This window comes from Rhea pennata, chromosome Z (assembly GCF_028389875.1).
Source record: "Rhea pennata isolate bPtePen1 chromosome Z, bPtePen1.pri, whole genome shotgun sequence".
Classification (NCBI taxonomy): Eukaryota; Metazoa; Chordata; class Aves; order Rheiformes; family Rheidae; genus Rhea; species Rhea pennata.
In genome coordinates this window covers 36271662-36294441 of record NC_084702.1, presented here as the reverse complement: position 1 = coordinate 36294441, position 22780 = coordinate 36271662, and the positions used below count along the sequence as shown (strand labels likewise).

General features: G+C 40.3%; 1 protein-coding gene across 6 annotated transcripts in view; it reads left to right on the top strand.

The window, feature by feature from the left end:
* Positions 1-8164, top strand: part of GRAMD2B (GRAM domain containing 2B) — a 32760-nt gene extending 24596 nt beyond the window's left edge. For 4 of the 6 annotated variants that reach the window (XM_062599291.1, XM_062599287.1, XM_062599293.1 and 1 more), the window contains exons 10-14: positions 1038-1160; positions 1337-1427; positions 1874-1975; positions 3863-3956; positions 6936-8164. In XM_062599291.1, the coding sequence (XP_062455275.1) occupies positions 1038-1160; positions 1337-1427; positions 1874-1975; positions 3863-3956; positions 6936-6977 (452 nt within the window). In that variant the 3' untranslated portion in view covers positions 6978-8164. The remainder of the gene's footprint in view (positions 1-1037; positions 1161-1336; positions 1428-1873; positions 1976-3862; positions 3957-6935) is intronic. The other 2 variants (XM_062599288.1, XM_062599289.1) reach the window with 2 other exon arrangements.
* The last annotated feature ends 14616 nt before the right edge of the window (positions 8165-22780 follow it).

Sequence of the window (22780 nt, the reverse complement as noted above, 5' to 3'; positions counted from 1 at the left end):
AAAGAGATGTTCCTCCTTTAAAGACAGAATAAACTATTAAAAAGTAGTTCAGGTCACAGTGTAGCTTCTAATCCATTTAAACGACTTGATTTACAGAGGTGGGTTTTGATCATCAGGAGAAGTTATATTTGATAAGGTTAAGGTTTTTTGTTTTATTCTTTGCAGTCATTAAGACACTTGAAGATACTGTCCAAATTGACGTTTTTAACACCAGCGTTTGTAATTTTATATACCTCAAATTCTTCATCTAATCTGCCGTCGTGTTACACAGAAAAACATTGCTTATAAAAGAGTTCAAAAATATGGCAGAACTTGTTTTATATTGCACATACTGATGTCATTAGCAGCAATATCCTATGGTATTATTCAGTTTTATATGTTAATATATATTAACGTGCTGGTATTCTTTATTACTCCAGGTTCTGTCTTGACTATAAAGAACTTATATAATTAGAAACTTCTCTGTAGCCGTTACTTTTAAATGAAACATTATCAATCCTCTCTTTCTTAAATAGCAGTTTTTAGTTGAGTTATTTCTTACTTAACTCTTTTTCTGTCTCTTGTTTAGCTCTATGATTTGAGGTCATTTACTTTCATTTGTTGTTGGTATTTACTGGGTCTATATATATTGTAATTGTTAGTGTTTATGAAGCAACAACTAAATTGTGTTGACATTACTTACTGAATGAAGACTTCTGAATAATTATCTAATTTGCTGTCTTGTTTCTGTAAGGCTAATAACTACTTCAAACCTTTCTGTTTTCCTTTCCGCCAGGGGAAGAAAGATCCAGCTAAAAATATCTCCCTAGGAATAGAAATGAGGTGGGGGAAACCTGTCACTTCTAAATTTCTTTTTCATCACTAGAACAGTCCTGGATATGCAAGGCAAAAACAACAAAATAAGTAAACAAAACTGAATACGACTGAATTTTTCTGTCCCATTTCACTCAGATGTCTTTTATACCGAAATGTCAGGAACTGGAACTATAATTTTCTTCTTAAAGAAAAAGCTTTACTAAAACTCTTGCTTTTGACAGATTATCATGTTATAGAGACACAGACTCACTTGAAAGTTTCCAAGACTGAGGCAAAGTCTGTCCGTTCAGATGCACACAGTAAACGTGTACCTGAAGGAAAAGCCAAGAACACTCCTCGAAATGGTAAGGAATCAGGGAAGATCTTCAGCTGGGGTTAGGCACGTCCACATAGTTGTGTCAGTTCACATTAGCAGTGGAAGATCTTTTCCCTGTGTTTATATATTTTGTTGCATGCTTCCATACACCATTTGTCTGCCTTGGTCTGCTTTGATTAAAATGACACTTTGTTCTTCTCCTAGCAGATCATTCTGAAGCCTTCAGGTTCTTCCACAAAGTGAATTCCCAGAAGCTTTTATCTCTGAACCAAATACTTATATTTTATGCAGTTCTGTAAGTGAACAATTAATAAAAGATTGTCAAAATATTAGCGTTTTCTTAGGTTTATATAGATTAATATCATCTATGCTCCACTTGAAAAAGAGAAGATTGAGGGAGATGGTGGCCTTCATACTTTTCAGAAGTAGAAATGCCAGGGCAGGCTTAACAGCCTTTTACTTGTAGAAGCAAAGGGTATTTTGACTGGGAGAATGTTAGAGTTTAGCTGCTTGCAAGTTCATTCTAGGTGGCATGTAAAGTTGTACAACACAGCTGAGACTTTCAGAGCTGCTTGAGTGCCACTGAAATGTATTCCTGAGGTGCTCTTAAGAATGACACATTTACAATACATGTATGTGACAAGTTCAACAGTACAAGCAGTTTAAATTGTTATTTGTACATCTGAAGTTACCATGTCCCTACAAACTCAGCTGATATACCTTATTTTTTCTCTCTTACAGTGTCTGTATATTAATATTTTCTACCTTCTACATGAGATATAAAATCAATGTCCTAGAGGAACGTCTTATTTCTATGACATCCTTTGAGTCGCATGTTAAGGAGTAAGAATACGCTCTAAAAAATAATTTTAAAGAACCTTTTTCAAGTATCTGTTATGCCCATCTATGTTCTTCACAAACCATTGTGATACTTCAATACTCTCTACTTCTTCTCTGTGCTAGCCACATCTAATAGATTTCTGTTTGAGGCTTTTAGTATAAGTATGATGTGTTGTGGTATATGACTGCCTTCAGCATGTTTCGGATAGCTGTAACTTCAGAGTTAACTACTGAAATGCGGTCCTTTCTAGAGCATGGTTCAATGATTCTTGAGAGGGGCATATATCTTCTGTTTTCAGTCTTAATGTCACTTGATTAGCTTCAGATGATAAACTACTTCATAATCTTCAGGCTAATTCATCTGCCTCAGATTAGTTAGATACTGATGTCCTATCTCACTAAACCTTTTTTAAAAGGTTCATTGCATATGTGAACATAAATGGCAGAAAGATGACAAATAGGAAAAGGAGGTAAGGACTGCTCTGAATATAAATTAAAATAACAAACTGTCATTACCTCATGTTGACTCACAGCATATAAGAAATACTCAAGTTGCAAGAAAACAACTAAGATAATCCGAGTGCTCGGGAAGTTTGAGGAGGGAAAAACATAAGACTGCTGATGTTTTTTTAGGCATCTCCCAACACTATTTTGAAAGTTCTATTCTGTAGCTGTGGGCAGAGCCCAGGTCACAGACATGAATCTACCACACACACTCACACACACACCTTTTTTTCTTCTTTTCCTCCATGTTATATGGACTGGAAGTCTGCAAACAAGTAGTGCAGGGCATACAGAAATATGCCACTAAGCTGTACTAGCTTCTCCCTCTTTTCCCAGGACGGAATATAGTTCAGCTGTACACAGCTGAGAAAACTAATCAGTTTCATTAGCATTAAATTTTGAGTTGACTCTGCTTCTTGTAACTGAAACTTTATGAGCTGCTCTGAAAAACACAGCTTGAAGTCCTCTGTAAATCTCATTGCAAAACCTGCAGCCAGACATAGTGCAAGTGGGAATGCTGACACAGCCAGCTGGCTGGAAAAGCACTACTTGAAAAACAAGAAGAAAAATAAAATTCAAGCTACAGCTGTACCCAGGCTAGATGCAGTTGCCTACTAAGAGAGTCAGACTTGGTGCAAGTTCCTGAGTAAGGTTACTCGTTAGTTCAACTTTCTCTGATAAAACATCAGTGTAACAAGTAGGTCACTGACGATGCATTTTTGGTCATATTAAACTGCTGTGCTGCTTTGGATCCAGTTGCTGTCCACAGAACAGAGCTGAGAGCGGCAGCACTTGCAGAGCTCTGTGTCAGAAGGCAGAGCTAGGCTCTTAATAACAAATTTAAGTGAATAGGAAGGAAGTGGTTCTTCATCTGGCTTGCCTTTGTATTTTACTTACAGTGCAGGGAGAGAGAGGTAAACCTGCCTAATAGCAGGCAATGTTAAAAGCTATTCTCCCACTTTTGGCATATTTTGATTAACAGGATACTGTGGCCCTCTTCTGAAGCACTCTTTTACTAACGGGAATCTCCTGTTTTCTATCATGCTGATCCCAAGCAGTACAAAATAGAGGATGACCTAATGTGTGCTTTTACAGTGTCAAAGGGTTGGGCTTTCTGGTTTCCTCTAAGTCACAAGACACAGGGAGCTTATGCAACTTTACAGCTATTTCCACCAGTAGCAAGTTGAAAAGTTTTCCATCCAAAAATCTGGAGAACGAGATGTCACAAAGAATGTAGTCAAGAGTGAGTTAGGCGTGAGTTTCTGTAAACAAGTACAGTTCAAAATGTTACTATTCAAAGTATTTCCATCTCTATGTATCTCTGTGTTTCGTGTTTTTTTCCTCTTTTCATTTCTCTCATACTTACTTCCTTCTTTTGTTTCACAGCCAGCCAGTGCACCAGGGTTTGGGATCTAATCTGCAAATTAATGCTGATGCCCTCTGTGATGAGTTGACTGCTAATCTTATAAAATTGGAGAAGGTAACTTTATGATACAAGGCAAATGCTTAAACACTAATCAGGTTCTTGCAGAATTTCTTCAGCTTGTTGCACTGAAAACTGCTGAATTACTTCCAGATCTGATACCAAGAGCAGCATGTTTTCCTAGTGGAAATACTGTTGCTGGACCATAATTTAGTCCAAGTACAAGCATTGATGCATGTGAAAGTTTTCCTTGATGGTATGTTGAGGCTTAAGATCAGGAGTACTAGTAAACTGGACACTTCAGGGGGATTACTACATTTCATGATCGTGACTCTGGTCCACCAAGACTAAGGATTCTGAATGTAGCCTTTTTGATTATTATTTGATGGCATTTTCTGCGTGTGGTTTTGGTGGTTGGTGGGTGGGTGTGGGTTTTGGGTGTTTTTTGTTGTTGTTTAAAAAAAAAAAGGATGGGACTTCCATATGTAGCCAGCTTCTCGCTGTGAAGTGGCTGGAATCTGCCTGTTTCTCTAAAGTAACACAAATGCTGCTGTGCCAGCTGTGTGGTTCCCTAAAGTTGACCTTTACTCTGTCATTCTGCAATTGCAAAATTAAATGTACTTGCTGGAATGAGCTGGATACCTATGCAAAACAAGAATGGATAGGATGTCTTTTTTTCTACTCTAGGTGTATCAAACATATGCACAAGTTTTGGGGAGGAGAGAGTGCCACTGGCCAAGCAAGAAAAAAGGATCAGTGGAGTAAAAAATAGAAGTTATTTGAATTGCTATGTACTTAAATCACATGGGATATTTTTGCCTCTTGTTTCCAAAACTGAGTGCTTGCCAAGGTCTTTCAATACCTGTTTTTCCCAAAGCAAGTTTCTCAAATGTTATGAAGCTAAAATTATATTATATAATTGTTTACTGTGGTGGAGAGGTTTCATAACCCTGCCAAAAAACAAATGGGAATTTTTCCCTCCACCACCAACCTTTTGTCTATGGAAATCTTGATTAACACCAGCATAACCCATCTCTGTGCTCTGGATAACAACAGTATCAATACGAGGGGAAAAATGCTTACCAAATGATTGCCAGATACTATTTTTAGCCAAATTACACCATTTAAGGGATTACTGCCTTCCGGCTGTCTGGGTCAGGCCCTCAGCTGACAGGATGGTTCATGGGAGACCTTATTTCATTTCAGTGGGAAGGCAGCCAGGCTTTTGCAGCGGGACTAAGCCCTTTCAGTCCCTTATATAGACTCTGCTGGGAGATGCAGTAAAAGGCAGCTGGATGGTAGTAACGTTCAGTGCTTCCTGGAGAAGCGGCCTTCTGTCCTGAATTAGAGAGACTTAAGCCATGTACTTTGATCAGTTAGTCTAAAGAATTCAACTCTTAAATAAGTCTTAGCTTGTCTTTGCAGCATACTCCAGTCACTATCAACTGCTGGTGATCTAAGCTAAATGAGTATCACCTGTAGTTGCTTATTATCACATCCTAGTCCTCTCTAATCTGGATCAGTGATAGTCAAACAGCGTGCCTGACCCTACCCTTGCACTGCAAAGCAGGTAGAAATCTAACAGCCTTATATTCTCTGAGCAAAGCTACTGCAACCACTGTACCTGCGTCTTACATCTTAGTGAAAAAATGTTAGTAACTGACTGCAGCTGGCTTTGGCAGCAAAGCTAACTTAGAAGTTTGTTTAGTGTAACTTGTCGTCTCTCCCCCTCCCTTCCTGTGCCACTGCAGCATTGTAAACTAGAGCACTGTAATAATCTGGGTTAAAAACTATGAATTACTCTCCAATTAACAAATGTTCAGTACAAAATTATGTTGCAGTGACTCTTTCAGAGTGACCTTGTGATTTTTACCAGTTGTACTCCATACTTGGAACCAAGGCATTTCCGTAGCCTAGCAGGACACTGCTTTGGTATTTGAGTGTTTGTTTCTAATGGGCGTCATAGTTGTAGGCTGTTAAAATGCATGTCAGGGTAAAGGGTTAAACTGGGAAGAGCGAATGTGGCCTAAAGTAACTTACTCCCTTATCCTAATGTAGCTTGTTAATGGGAAATGTGTGTTAGAGTTAACTGAGTCTTCTCAAATTAGCTCTTCTTACTGTTCTCATTTCTCCCAAATGCTTTTCTTGGAAAAGGTGTGCACCTAGACTAGAAGTCATGACATAGAATTAAGAAATGGCCTCCTTGAACCAGAAGGACAATAGCTCCTCACATAACTTTAAAGTCTGAAAGTAATTGCAACTAAGCCTTCTGCAGACAGTGATTGCTAGTTACTGGGACACAGAACACGTGTGCCATGGGATGTGCCCCACTGTATCCGTTTCACCCTGGTTTGGGGGACAGGAGGATGGAGGGGGAAGAAACAGGCTGTGTAAATCACATCTGTGTGTAAATTATCCTGAGGTTGTGACTGCCTGGCATTGCCTTCAGCAGAACTGAGAGAGAAAGCGAGTGACTTGGCCCATGCAACGTTATCTGCTCATGGTTGAAAGACCCTATGTTGCTATGTGCAGGTCATAGCCTATGTAGTTGAAACTGTTGTAAAACTACTTGAATTTCCCATCTAAATCTAAAAGTTATGGTTTTTGAAGTCTGAGGCTTTCAGTGAGTTTTCATCCAGTTTAAAATACTGGGGGTTTTTTGTTTTTTTTTTTTTTTTTTTAATCCATTTCTATTTCTATTCTTTCTAGCTCTAGAGAGGTGTGGGGGGTTGTTTGGGGTTGTTTTGTTTTGTTTTTTTTCCTCTACTACTCTCTCATGCCTAAGGAAGAGGAAGATCTGTAAGAAGAGATTGCAGGAGAAGATCATAACCTATATCACCTTGATTTCAGTTGCTCAGTTAAGCAGGCTGCTGGCTCATTATAGCTAGGTGTTTTCTTTGAGCCTAGTGCAGAAAGCATTTAACGTGCATACTGTGCGTATAAATAGCTGTGACAGAATGCGTACAGAGAGCATGTCTTGATTTTTAAAATGCAGTACGATGTTCCCTGCCTAATTGTTTTGTCTCTTTTTCTAAGATACAGAACAACTTGCAAAGACTACTTGAAGATGGTGAATGAAACGTTGATCTTCTTGGACTGCTTCAGACCTCAGTCTTCTGCTCCTGACAAACAGTTCCAAAAGAGCTCTGCTGGCCAGAGTTCAAGCTTCTTATTTTTGATCCAAGCCAAGTTTAAACTACTGTATATCTCCTGTCACAGTGTAGAAAGTCAGTCTATTCTTGAGCAATCGCATATGTCTATGTAATTTGAAAGGGTTTTTTTTCCTTCTCTATTGATGTGTGAAATAATGGATTTTATAGCTTGTTTGATTCTAGACTTGCTTACACCAGTGTAAATCAGGTGTAACTGCATTTACCTCAGCATCTGGGTTTTTTGTCCTTTGTCACACAAGTGTAAATGGGAAGAATTTCAGTCATGACCCATACATGTAGAAGTATGTTGTGTGAATGAGCTGGGTATCTGTGTCTCAACTGTGGCTCTGGATCAATGCTGTGCTCTTGGCTTTTATTGCTTTCAGACCTATCATCCCAGAGATCAGAGAGCAGACATCTCTGGATTAGATTCTGCAGAGTGCTGAGCGTTCAGTGTGTGCTCAGTTCTCAGGTGCTGTAAATAGGCTCAATTCCACTGTTTGTGGTGCTGCATCACTGCTGAAGGTGAGGTCTGCTGCTACTGGGCATTCATTTTCCATTGAAGTCAAGCTTGAAATATGTGCGGACTCACCAACTTCACAATCAAACTGCTTGTAGTTAGCGATACGGGTGTGACATGTCTGCACAGCTTAGAAAAGCTGCTGTAGTTTTTCTGTCCATTCATACAGTCTCTGTCCATTAAGTTACTCAGTGCTAAGAGCCACAGTCAGCATTTCCCAGAGTCGCGTGGAGTCTTGGTTGGCCGAGCAAGTGCAATTCATGTTCCAGTGAATGGACGTCTAGTCGTTGTGACTCCAGAGGCTGGATTCTTCCACGTAATAAGAACTGGCGAATTAGTGATGTTGCAATAGAAACGGTTTCCGTAGAGTGAATGAAAGAAAATGGATGCCTGCTTTGTTATATTTGAAGTATTGTCTTCATAGTGCCTGAGATGGGATAACTGATTTTTAGCTTTCTGATTCACCAAGCAGGCTGGCTACTTTTAAAAAGCAATATTTAGGGTTATATCAATTAGTGTCTGTAAAGTAACAGTATTGTTTATATATGCTATGCATTTTATAACCATTTCTGTGAAATGTATCTTACTTTGTTTAAATAAACTGTTTTTTTTTTTTTTAAGTGACTTGGAAGTACTATAGTTTAGGTCAACCCAATTCCATTCACCTGTTTTAGTGATTGTGATATTCATGAGCTGAGCAGGCTCATATCTCACAGTCCAAACTTGACTGCTCAGCAGGCAGGAACAATTTCTGCCAATGCTTCCTTTTACCCAGCTATACTCTAGACCTTCCCAGGCTGAGGAGACAGAACAGTAGGAGCAAGTTTGGCCCCCAGAGTTATTCACACTTCCTACAAACTCAGGCAGACTTGACAGTTCTCCCTACAGCTTCTGTCCTTCCTTCCTCAGCCAGTTTGGGATTACTAGAATAATCAAGTTTTTCCAAGAAAACAATTGAAAAAGGCTGTGTTTTCCTTTACTCCTTACTTTGCCCTCATTGTCTTCTATTAATTCCATAGCTTATACAACTTTCTGGATTTTTACCTCTTCCTCCTCCTCCACTTCCCTCCTTTTAGTATTTCTTTTAATAACAGAAATATGTATGCTTTTCCAATGGTACTTTAAAAGCTGGAGACGTGTCCTCTCTGTCAAGGGAACTTCAAGGCATCTTTGTTATACCTACCAGCTGAACTGAATTGGCCTATTACTCCATTACATCAGTGAGGATTGTGCTTTGCTATTAAAAAAAAGAATGTGGAGAGATATATGGCAGGTACTTTAGGAAGGAAAGGCTGAACCCCTGTCATTAGCCCTAAGTGAACAGAGTAACAGCAGGAGCAATTGGGTAATGCAAGGTGGGCGAGTCCCCTTTAGCCTGCATGGCAGCCTGCCAAGGGCCCTGAGTTTGGCAAAGGTGAAGCAGTCTTTTCAAAAGGAGAAGCAAATTGCCCACGATTACAGATTATTGCTGTGTGGCTGTTGCAGTTTGTGCCTGTGTGTTCACCTCAGAGCTCATTTCACATGGCCACATTTTCTCAGCCTTGCTTCATAACTTCTTCATTTTCCTAGAAGATGAATGAGGATGGCCTCAATGATTTAATGCTATTCAGAAAACTGGCAGGCAATATATGATGCCTCTCCCAAACTGGGAGATAGAGACCTTGTGGGGGTAAAGTTTAAAAGTGTGGTTTGAGCCTAAGAGTTTGCTCTAGCCCTCTTTGGAGGGAGGGAAGTAACAACAGCAATGATGAGCAAGGAAAAGCTGCCCTTTCTGAGCAGGAGAGAGAGGCAAGGAGTTGAGGGCTTCTCCCTGCCTTTGAGCTGATACAAAGAAAGGCCACAGGAGGAGTCTTGCTGGTCTGCAAGGAGGAACTACTAGTTGCACTGCAATAAGAGGAAAGAGGTGCAACTTTGGGGAAGTTAACCTACTCCGAGTATTTAGCACACACAATATTAATAACTAATAATTTGCTGTGCAGATTGTCATGAAAGCTGACCAAAAAGTCTTTAATTGTATCTGTCTGTTGTCCCTAACAGTTTATAAGCTGGAAAAGACAAGGATTGGGCTCCATCAGCTGTGAAGCATCCTGTACTGCTGGGTTCTGGCAAGACACTTTCAAACTGCAGGCTTACGGAGGGAAACACGGCCACATCAGTGATGCTTTTTTTTTTTTCCCTGCCTCTGTGCAGTTGCTGACCTCAATTTTTCTTCTCAACAGGCTTAGTCCAAGTGTCTTCAGTTAACTTGAGTTCCTGTTCTAAGAAAATAAAACAGCTGCTTGATATTCTCCATCTCGTAAGAAGAAAATATTTTTGAAGTAACTGCCAAGACACTCTGGTTGTGTGAATGCGTGCTGTAGATAAGACCTGACTTTTCTACAGTGCATGCTGAGAATATCCAACAAGTGGAGTGTCTAGGGGATTCAGGTTTGTGCTACTGCTGGTAAGAAGGAAGCAGAGCATGAGAGCATGAACTGCATCCTATCAGCATTTGCAGAAAAGTCAACGGGGTGTGTGTATCTGCTTGATTTTTATTACCACCCCTGCTCTCCACTTCCCACGACACCTGTGCTTCTGTGCTCTCGTTTCTAAGCTTCCGGCTGACAGTCAGTTGCTAAACACTAAACAGAGCTCCAGCCTGGTGCCAGCCTGGCCTTTCATGGCTATTGCTGGGACAGCTCAGCTGCAGCTGCCAGCAAGGTGTCACTCCTGAGACGTGCAATACAGATGATGAAAAAGCTGGCTATTTATACAGAGAGCTGAGCAAACAGTTTCTTTTGTGCTCAGTGCCTGAGCGTGTGCTTTTATAAACAGTAGAGGAATATCCTCATTTGAAAGGGGTTTTGCCAGCACCTGCTTTCAGTTTTCTTGGTGAGAATAGCTGAGTCTTTGACATGCCAACTAAGCAAATGGGCTAATCTCATTTGACACTTTTAGGTATATTGTGTGAACTCAGTGAAACTTTATAGCTAAAAGTTGTTGCATATAATGAGACTTTACAAAAGATTTCTGCAGTCTGGGGTTATAAAATCAACGTAGTCTGATTTTGCGGAGCTTTATGATAGCCTTTTGCTTAGCTAATAGCCTAAACAAGATATACAGCAGGTTATTCCCTGTTTATCAATATGCTTTTTGGATATTAAATAACAATCTAGTCAGGAAGATCAACTTTACGGTTATATAAAAGGACTAGCACTCCTAACAGTTTATTTTCTGAGCTTCTACAAGGTGATGTGCCTAAAACTATTCCTGTCTAAAATGTAGGCAGAATTAGCTGGTTTTTAGACTTTCTGTTTCTTCCTCCTACTGGCTCTTACTGACCCTCAAATTTCTGTTTAGCCAAATTGGCCAGCGATACTGTGCCTGCTCAGTTTGGATTAAATCTCAGAAGATTTAGCTAACTAGTCCTTCATCCTTATGGAAACGTGGTTAGGAGCCCTCGTCTATACCTGCTGTGGTAGGACCCTCGAAGAGGATGGTCCCAAGAGGGAACTGATTAGGTAACTGCTCTCAGAGTATCCCAACAGAATTGGTATAATAATCAGAAGCTTTTCTGTAACTATCTTCCGTGTATCTGTCGTCATCTCTATTAAAATATACATGCAAGTGGTCAGGCTGCAGCACTGTAGCAAGGAGACTGAGCAAGAATTCAAAGCAGTTGTATGTTAGTGAAGCCTTCCCTAAGCTTGTGCTTATAATACTAAGAGTAGAAAAATATTCCAGATATCCCCTATTGAATGCACAGCCACTTTGTATAGAACACTTCCCTCTTCATCCCCCAATACAGGGCAGGACTGATGCCAAAAACTTCCCTCCCTGGAAGGTCCAAACCCTTTTCACCACTACAATCCTTGATGGGAAGGAGTAACCACCTCAAGTTGGATGTCTGTTTACCAAGTAGGTATCTGTGATGAAAAACTCAGAAAGAAATTAGGTCCTTGAGAAGAGCATCCTCAAAATTAGTGCCCTCCAAGTAAGTCTCCAGCTGACTAGGCTTGGTAGTTGCTGGCCTCTGTGAATTCAGTTCAGACCTGCTCTTTTTCCCCAGTTATCATGGGTGGAGCCTGTGCCAATATACTCCTGTTGGGTATGTGACTTGCTTGCCTTGTCAGCCTCTGTACTGAGTTGATTTGGATACAGCTTAACATTCTTAACGTTGAAAAGATCACGTTAGCCTTCCCTAGGCTTTCTATCACAAACAACAAGCTCAAGTCATGATGCATGACGATGCAGGAAGTGCATCCTGTTTTGAAAGTATAATGTTCCATATTAAGCTTTCTAACAAGCGTTTATTAGTCTTTGGCAATGCAGGTAGCCTGGAGGTTGGGCTATATAATAAAGGGCTCTTCAACTGCTGTTCTTACTTAATGGTATTGATAAGGTAATTTTCCACTGAGTAGGCATTTTAGCAGTGCTTAGTGGGAGATTAAAGGGAAATCATTCTAATGTGCTGTCAAGTACAAAATTAAAAACCAACTCCTCACACAATCTACAGATAGATAGATGAGGGCTCCTTCCATGGAAAAAAGTAATGAGTAACTTAATAACTTAATTATAACCTTATGTGCTGGACCTGGCAGGCAGGACAAAACGTAGCTCTGAATCCTTCCAGCACTTGTGGCTTGCTACCATGCCAATACGCACACGTGGCTGAATTCTGAAGCAGAAGCAAGGTGAGAAGAAAGTCAGCTTGCACTAAAAGCTATTTCCACTAAATAGGTAATGAATCATGAACCTTCTTTCTCAGTATGAATTAGCTGAAAAGTAAATGCTTTGCAAAATTAGTTTAAAATACTAGGGTCAAGAGATGTCCTATTCCCTCTCTCCCCACTCATGCCCTAAAACAGTTCTTAGTGATGCAACTAATAATTCACACAGAAAAAAAGATCTAGATTTCCAAATTGGGTAACGATCAGCCTTTCTAAACCATGTCTTTCTGATCTACTGTAATTGCTAGATGGAAGATGGTTGCTGATTTTAAAGATTCAAACTTCTTAAATGCAAGAACACATCTTTCACACTTCCCTTGACACATTTCTGGTTCTGAAATTGCTCTTTGACCATCAGAGTAGCCCTCCCATTAAAACATTTATTGGTTTGACGTTTACTTGAATTAATGAAAGTACGAAGGTTGGATTAGTGTTAGGACTAAAGAAAAGCAGATGTTCAGCCTCTTGCTTCATCACTCACTGCTGCCTGTTATCCATCCTCTACCTTCATTTCCCCTCTTGTACTGCTCAATGTGACATAGATCAAAAAGTTGATCTGCTAAATAGTAACCCATCAAAAAAATGCTCAGTTTTCTACCAGTTATTTGAAGGTAAAGGAGTGTCTATAGAACAACCCCCGCATCCAAAACCTGCTTTTTGAGCAATGCCTGAAGGAATACACCTAGGAGCTTTGCTGCTATTATTACCTTTTCCCCTTCTATCATTTTCTGTAATTTGATTCCACACAAAGTGAAACAGCATTGGAATACTCTGTGGAAACACCTCTGTGTACTTGTCCTGTACCTAACCGCTTCCCTGAGGGTCTACTGCTGGCCACTGTCACAGACCAAGCTCCAGGCGAGATGGGCCAACTGCGTCAGCTAAGGCTTCCGTGCGACGCCGGTTGCTCTCCTCAGCTGCAAAAATAAGAGAAAAACTCCTCTTAATAGGTGACAATAGAGGATTACCAAAGAATAATGTATTTGTCCTGTGATTTTTTTTTTTTTTTTTTTTTTTGGTTTGTGTTTCCTCGGGAAGCAGTGACCTACTGCCATGACAGTGATATTACTAGTTCCAACCTACTGAAATCAAATCTTCCATTTTAAAGCTGTGCCAGCCTCTAATAGCGCAGTCGGAAGCACGTCTGTCACAGCAAGTATGCTTCGCGGTAAGATGGACTGTAGCCAACTGCAATATTCATTTCTGCAGTAAGGCTGACATGCCTTATTGGATGTTTTTCTCCCTGCTTTGAATAGTGAAATGAGTCTCAAGGCACTAACTCCAAACACAGACTACATCTCCTTCATCTCCTCTTTCCTCCATTTATCATTTCTCTTTTTCCATTCCCTTCTGTTTCTTGAATTAGCAAACACTCCACTCTCTACTCTGAGGAACAAATCTCTTCCTTGGCTCTCTTAATGCTTTGAATAAGCTCCTTAAGCAAATACTGGAAATTCCATTTTTGTTTCTGAATTTGGTGAAAAATGTGAGGGGGAGGAGGTAGTTGTGCCAGGGTAACACAGTACAACGCCATCCTACAGTGTGTATCATTTTTAATAATCACTGCAATTTTAACAATTCTATCATTTTAGACAGAATTAATGCAAAATGCTTAAACAAATGATAACCACAAATACATTTATTTGCTTAATCATTCAGGGAATTTCTACCTATGGTATGTGGTGGTATTAGAGATTCATCTAACCACCAAAGGCAAAGGTAAACTTGTTGGCTCTTTTTATATTCTTATAACAGTATAAATCCTGTCACTTAATTGCTTTTCACATAACTGTTCTTTTCTTACATTATTTTGCTGTTCACAATAGAACCCTCTGTGAAAGTAATTATACTAATTACTCTTTGAATATTTAGAAAACTTGTTTTACTGAAGTTTGAAAAAATATTTTGTGATAACCAGGAAAGACAAGTAGACTCAATGTGAATTTTGTAGGTATCTATAAAATCTCACAGATGGGATATTCAGGCACAAGATCTTTTTCCCAAACACAGAAGACCCCAGCAAGAGAAAAAGTAAAGGAGAATGTAGATGGATATTCATGACATGTTAGAGTAACCATATCCAGTTTGTGAACCTTTCTTCTTTCTTTTTGAAATACACCTATTTTTCAGCATTCAAATTGAGAGATCTTTAAGCTGGTTTTGGGTTTCCAAAGACTGGGTATTCATTTCAGACTGCATGGACATATTCTCTCTTTTACAGTGTGTGATAACTTATTGCAAAAACAGAGCCATTCAAATCACATTGGAAAATGGAGATGTTAATGTCTAAATCATAAAACACGCATTTTTTCCCTCTGACAGTTCTTCCTCTGCCATTGTCATTATCAGTAAGAACACTTGTTTTGTTTTACTTTGTTTTCAATTCCCTCGACTACCTTCCAGTAAAAACTCATTATAGTGTGCTCAAGAGTAACTCAATGAATGAGCGAGTGTACAACAGCCCACTCTGCTCAAGCCCCTGAATTGTTTTTACACAGTGTCCTGGGACCTCCACAAAAGGTGCTCTGGAGCGTGGACTTGAAAACTCCAAGTGAGATGGGATTTTTCCCTCTGGCCTTGAAGATTTCCATACTTAGCTCTGCTCAGGGGAAAAAGCCTGAGCAATAGAAGAATTCAGCGCTCATCCCCTGCAGCCAAAATTTTTCCATAATATACCCTGACTGGGAAAATTTTGAAACTCTAGCTATTGAAGTTCACCACTTCTGCTAGTTGTGACTTCTCCCTGTGGTATCACCCAGTAAAGGTATAGGCCCTTGCCGCTGGGAGAGGGGTGGCACTTCCAGCTGGTGCATGTCCTGCACTGGTCCCGCTGGGGACCCAGCTTGCTGGGGCGTGAGTGGCAGGCTTAGCCTCTGGCCGAACTACTCGGCCTCGTCCCTCGCTGCACGGCACAAGCATTTCTTCTCGATGACTCAGGGGCTGTGGATGCCCTAGGAGAGAACCAGCTCTTCCTCTTCAGGTTGAACTTGACACAAAAAAAACTCCCAAGTGAATATGCTTGCACACATGCTAACACGCACAGCCCAATGGTGGGAGATCCCACCATTATCAAGCATACTGGGATTAAATAAGTGTTGCAAAAGTTTCAGTATCGTTACAGAGTAATGAGGATGTGCAGTTTGAGGAAGTGAAAGGCAGATCTTTTATGAGCTGAAACAAAGCCTTGATGTTGGTTTCCTCCAACACACTTGCCCTCACAGCTTTAATCAGTCTAGCACAAATTTTGGCAACCTTATTAACAAGCTAGAAAACTTGTTACAGCAAAAAGAAATAGTAGCAGCCTGGATTCGCTGATTAATTTATGATCAAGAAACTGTCCAAAGGACAAAACTCTATACAGTGGTGGTCCCTGTTTGGACTCCAAGGGCAATTCCTTATTGCTTTGCACTACATAAGCTTGCGTAACATATATGATAAAGCAATTTAAATGTGAATTACTGCAGTGGGTGGAAGCATACAGTCAGAAAGGTCTGAGCAAACAGCAGCTTCTGGTCTACAGCGTTGACAGCCATTTGGCAGCAGAGCAAACGACAACATGAGAGAAACCGCACTGAGCAAGTTGCTGCCAAAACTGCTACTTCAAATAGAGATTACTTGAGGAAAACACAGGTCAGTAATTTTACTACCACAATCCTGTAGGCCTTCAAAATCATGTTAGGGCAAAGTGCAGGAAATGCAAATGAGACAAAAGAATGTAACTTTTGATACCTCTGTTGTGGATCAGTCCTTCTTCTTGTTCCTCTAAATCATCTGCAACATGCAAATTTCTCTCCTAGGGTTAAGAAATGAAAATAGGAGCTGCTAACCTAAGATTTTATTGGCAATAAAATATGGTAGGCTGCAGGAGTGCCGGCATTTTTGGTGACTAACACTACTTGCCTTTCCTCCACTTATCTAGCTTGCAATGAGCAATCTCTCACAAGACCTGTGTGGCCAGCTACATTAGTATCAGTGTGCTGCTCGTAAGGGTGCTCGGCTAATGTCTTTCCTGAAGAGATTAAAAATGAGCACAAAGAAATTAGCATTTCTTGGCTTCTAAGGGTTTAGTCAAACAGTTGCCTGAGTCACTTCATATGCATACACATTTCTGACCCCCTGTACCTCAGGCTGTGACAGATGTTCTACCTGCTAGCAGTTGCCTTGGCTAAAGGCCAGTAAAGCTTTCCTACTGCTACCCCTCTTCCTGCTCACTTGCTCTTCCTTCTTATACTCACCAGTACGCCTGTGGTGCAGTTCCAACCTGCATTCCTACTTTGCTTCCAGGAAAATCAGCCGGGGCATTTTAAACGGTGTACAAAGGTGCATTGCTTCACCTGTGTTGCCCCTCTGAACTGGATTGGAGCATCTGAGGGACCAGTCTGGCAGAGGAAGGAGAAGTTGGAGGTGATGTGTACACATGGTAAAGACGTGCTTATCTCTTGCAGGAGGCTGCTTTGGGTATCTAATTCCCTTTCGGTGGCATTTAGCCATATTTAAGAAAGAGCTTATATGGGACTATCCCTTGCCCTCACAACCCCTGAGCTGTAAAATAAAACAGTAATAGCCAGGTTTTGTGAGATTCCCCCCACCGTGGCTCTGCAAAAAAAAAAATGAATCGGGCAGCCAAAAGCTGCAGGACCCCACCTTACTCTGCGCTGGGTGCTTCAGCAGGGCACAGAGACGGAGAAGCACAGGCAGTATGTGGGCAGCCCAGGGATAGGCAGCAGCTTAATTAAGACTTTATTCAGACTCTAATTCAATGCACTAGCCAGAATCCTGCTTTACAATGCTCCGACTCACTTTCCTGGATATTTGCTAGACCAGAGCAGACTTCTCTCTGTCGGTGAGGCTGTTGCACAGCTGCAAGCGCACACTACTGGTTTCCTCGGAGCAGGACAGCAGCCAGGCTGTCACATCTGTGCTTTACTGGCATGAGGTCTTCATTTGATTTAGGTCTGTGTCCCTCAGAAGGGATGCTGATGTTTCTGATGCCTGGCGACTGGCTCAGCTGACAGTAAATTGGGAGGAAAGGGGTGAAGGTCATCCTCGCTTGCTTACCTCCCAGCTCTGCCTTTTACCTTTGCCAGGGCACGCATCCATACGCGGGGCAGCTGCGGTGGGAGCAGCAGAGCTGAGTAGGGAAAAGGAACAAAGGGCAAGACAGGAATGCTCTATAAGGGAGGCAGAACAACCAAGTTACCACCACCACCACCAATCTTAAATTAGCTTACTGAAACTCACAGCCTCTCATCTCCCTGTTCCCAGCCCTTCCAAAACTTCCTCTATATTGGCTAGGAAAGGTATATCCAGCAGCTCTAAAACGAAACTAAAACAAGCGTTTGCATATTTGTTCTCTCAGCAGCAGGTGTCCGAGTACAATTTAGGGATGCATCTATACGCTAAGGTGAGCCTCTGCGTTCCTCATAAAAGAGCAAGGACTGTGCCTTTTGCCTAACTTAGCTTAGTTAGACATTATTTCTATGGCAAAAAGGGTGAATAGCTTTTGCCATTTCCTAGAAAAATAAAGCAATAGAATGGCATATTTCAGAAAAATATCCCGTCTACCACCATGTCTCCTAGTGAAGAGCTCTAGAGGAAATTGAAGCTGAACAAAGGTAGTTCAGAAAAGGGAGGAGGATGTGAACTTCATGCTTTGGCTGTGCTCACTGTACCAATCCAGTCACTGTGGGAAGACAGCAAGGATTAATACCTCCAGTCTTAATTAATTAAGCAACCTGGCAGAGACACATACGCTCCAGGATTTTCCACTCCCAGCAAATACAATTCTGGAGCAATTATACTGAAGTGAAACATGCTAAACCAGAATAATGAGAAAAGAATAATTATTTTCTGCTCTGCGCCGCTGATTTACCAACCTATAATAAAGACTGACTAATCGTACCTCAGTGTTGAGGAATGAGAAGCTATGAAATGAGGATACAGGTAAACAACTAAAAATGCCAGTCATGGAGATGCTGCAGAAAATATGTTTTTGTATACAAGTAGTTAAGGGGGAAAAAAATGAACTGTACCAACTTGGATTATATCAGCCGTAATTTTGTGCCAGAACATAGTTTGCTCTCTTTTCTTAGTTGTTCAACCCCATGAGTCAAAATATACGTTTTCAGCTTATCGGAGGACCACCATGAGCAAAACAAATCACTTAACCTTTGCAAAACACGAGTAAATTCTGAAATGCCAATTTCTTGACCCAGTTTCAAAGGGCCACCTCACCAAAGAGGCAAGCTCACATTTGACCTAACAGGAATGAGCAAATTTGTCATCTGAAGAACTCATTTAAGTAAGAGTTTGCAAAGGATGCTTCATATTTACCATTTCCTGTTGGAACAACTCAACACAGAATAAAGTAGGCTGAGCTACTAGTAAGGTTAGCTTTCCAATGAACATTAACATAGAGGCACCAAAACAGGAATGTTTTCTTTGCTTTCAGATCCTTTTGTTTGCTTTCTATCATAGCAAACAGTTTGATGGCCTGCCCTACTTTCAGATCCATGCTCCATTGGATGAATGCTACCAGATTTGGAGGGTTAAGATGACACTGTCCCATAGCGAATATGTGTATCTATGCTTTATCTACCCTAATTGCAGCCTAGTGTGTTAGCTTAAACAGCTTCTGACTCCTTTCCCTGCTCTTATCCAGTTACCTTATCCGGTTATTCCTTTATAACATACCCCAAAACATGCTCTGTCCATCTATCCTGTTTGGTGCACTCTGCCATCTCCCACTTGCTGCAGTCCGACCTCATCTTCCCCAGCATTCCTACTGTAATACTGAGCATCTAAAGCAGCTTCTTCTCAGCAACACCACCTGCGTCTTTCACCTCCTCCACTGATTGCTTCCAATTCCTCACTCTCACCTTCAAGGCCCCTCCTTCTCCAGAAGCAGCCCAAGTCAGGCCAACAGCTGCTTGCTGCCTTCCTACAGGTTCCCTTGCCCAGCTCTGCTGCTTGTTGTACTCTGCAGGGAGCCACACCAGCATTAGGTTAGCAGAAAAACAATCAACAAACCAACAAACCAAAATATTTTGAAAGAAAATTGGGATAACAGGTAAGATGGGGTTCACAGCAGTCAATAGGGGTACAAGCTGCCTTGGAACAGCAATGCTTCGTTCATCTGTGATCACTAATCACTTTTAGATCTTCCACCTTACCGCTCCACCCCAGCTTATAAGAAACTGGGCTCCAGGAAAACAGAGCCATAAGACCAGAGAACAGTAAGTTACTAGATAAAGTGTGTATTAAATAACTTGTTTGCTCTTTCCTGGAGATGAGTACTGAACTGAAATACTATTATTTTTATATTTTGGCTTCTGGAGTTAATGTTTTACATAAGAACTGCATTAATCAACTGAGGCTTAAGCAGAGTGAAGTAGATTTAATTACCAACTAAAAAGTAATGTTCCCAGCTGTGCTGGAATATAAAAGATATTCAGAAGCAGCAGCTTGTGTTTTACACATCTGCCTAATGAATGCTAAAGCTGTTCTGTGGTGACCTCATGAGCAAGAGAGAATCGGAGAACAAATGCATTCTGTTTCTCTTCAGTAAGCTTTACTCTGACCAACAGCGACACCGAGAGGAACACAATGTAAAGAAAAGGTTCTGCTACTCCTTACTGTGTAAGTCTGTTCCAAAATATAGAAGCATTTCCCTGTTATCTGCAGGAAAAAAAAAAGAACAATTGATAATTTAGATGGAATAAGTATGTACCTTCATACCTAGTACCTGCAAAAAAAACACATTCAAAATACAAGGTTAGATACCTAGCACTGCAAAAACCAGCATAGTGCCAACCGAGATTTGCAAACAAATGAATTAATCCATTAGTTTTCAAACATTAGGCATGTTACAAAGGACAGCACGTTTGCTGTGTCAAAGAACACACATTTCAGAATACCGAGCAGAAGACATTGCAAAAGTCCTTGCCAATCCATCATTTTTATGCAGGATTTTAATTTTGCATGATTATGTCATTTGCCTGTGTACACATTTAACAATTTGTGTCCCCTTCCACACTGATTTTTCACTATTCGTTATAGAAGCAATTGCTGTATTTGTTTATAAACTTAAAATGATAATTGTAGAATTTATTTTTTTCTTTGGCTAGAAAGAAAATAGCAAAAAGCAAGTTACTTGCAAGACTGTCCCTATCGAGGTCATTTCACAGTAAGCGATACTGTGCTAACAAATGAATTATTGATCACGTGTCATTTACCACTTGTTATTCACTGGTGTTACACATTTAGTGGTAATTAAGTTTATGCAACAGTGGAAGCTGCTGACAGCATTTGTATTAAAACTGCAAGTTCCATTTTGTTGCACACACCAGTAGCTCCAACACATATTTTATGAATACTCAAACTGCCTTCCTCTGGGTGAGATAACCCAATGATAGCTAATGCAGTTTACAGTCTCCTGAATGGACTTTCCTAATTAAGCTAGAAACTAGAAATAGCATGTTTACGGTATCTTTAAGCCTACTTTAGTTTTATTATTTCATCATAAACACAACTGTTTATAGCATCTATATCCTTGCCAAAAACTATTACAATCCACAATTGGAGCCAGTCTTCAAACTGCGCTTTTCCCCAACCTGCTTCACCATAAGTCATTCAACCAGCCAATTCAGAAAAGCTTCTTTAACAATAGGTAACTAAATAAATAAAAGGGGAGAGGGGAAGCAAGATTCAGAAATCACCTAAGGAATTCAGAGGCAGATAAGGTGTTACAAGAATCGGTTGAATGCTACAGGCTTGGGCTATAATGCCATACCAAAAGTCTCCGACTATGCAGATAACATGATCTTTGGGATAGTTTACACACTCAAAAAAAGTTAAAATGAAATTGTAATCTACTAATGAAGATACGTATTTGCCTACACAAAGTAGATATAATAAAAATTATTCTCCAAAAACAAAGGTAGTTACAGAGGTGCTTCAAGATGAAAGTTCTCTGCAAGACTACTGAAAAGTCTATATTGAAGAAGGGATCGTTACACACCAAAACTCCAAGTTAATCTTCAAAAATCCCAGAAGCTTAGCATGTTGCTTTACAGCACAGTCACCCTCATAACTACACTCTTAATTTTTTTCTATTCATTCTCATTTTCAGGTAATGATTTGAAGATTGCCGAAACACTGGACAACATGTCTAAGGACAGATGGCAGAGCCAACTTTATTCCTGTGCATAGAAACTCCATTGTAATTTAAACCAATGGACTTGTGAAATTATCTTACCCAAAACAGTAAAGAGGTCTTTATTTTACAGACAAATGGATGTGGCATCAACACAGAATGGCTCTTTATTTTGAACTTGTTTACCTGCTTGGAATGAAGCTATCCAAACATTATTAACAAGCAGCAAGAAGGGAAAAGAGAAGCTCTTGAACTCATTTTTCATTAAGACAGTGCCATAGTGGTTTTCAGTGCCAGAGACCAATGTCAGCGAATGCAACATATAATTTGTGCTACCTTGAGGATAATTAAATTTGGAAATTAGACATCTTGCCCTCTATCTGCTAATGATTTATCTGTTGCTTAGGTGACTTCAGTTCTGTGTCTGTGTGAAAATGCACACCCATTCAAGAAAACTACTTCCTAGTTAAATGACAAAGCACAAAGAACTACTGCAGAGAGCTGACCTGACTATAAGTCTCTGAAGCTTCAGTAGGGAAAAGCTTAGACTACCTGTTCTTTAGAAAGTGCCACTCAAAATACTTTTTATAACACAGATGTACAATTTAAAATACATAGCCTATTTTAAAAACAGATACTATGATGAAAGAAGGCCAGATAGTGTTGCAGTCTTTGGACCTTCAACACAATTTTCCCTACATTGTTATTATGAGATCTTAGCATCAAGATAAATCAAAGCTAGAATCTGAGCCCCCACTGAATGGCCTGGCCAGGTTCAATGATTGTGGAAATCTGTATGCAAGACTGAAATGAAAAGAAACTCTTCTCCAACAACAGTGCATTAAAAAAAAAAAAAAAAAAAAAAAAAAAAAAAAAAAAAAAAGAAGAAGAAGAAGAAGACGTGAATCATTGGAAAGCTCCACTCAGCCTAGAGCATCATACCTTTTCTCTTTTCAGGTTCTGAAAAAGTTCTCAAATGTGCTCCTGATGACTGTAGCCTTCAGTAGTTAACAGAAAAGACCATCTAAGGCGAAACAGAGCATAAACAGCTTGTCTTTCCCCAGCATATTTCCTCCACAAGTACGTTCCCTCCTGGTTACATTTCTGGTTCTTCAGATGGTCTGGTGGTAGGGTGTCACAAGGGCCACAACAATCTGAATCAACCATGAACCGTTCTAGTCTAAGAGGAGGTTCCAAGAGACTGTAGTAGACAGTGATCTTATCCCTTATGTCCCAACACAAGGGGTGAAAGTCTCCTTTCTAAAGGAGAGGCAGGAAAACTAAAGCAGTCTTTATGACATTTCTGGCAGCTAGCAGCTCTGTATGAGAAAACAGCTGAACACACC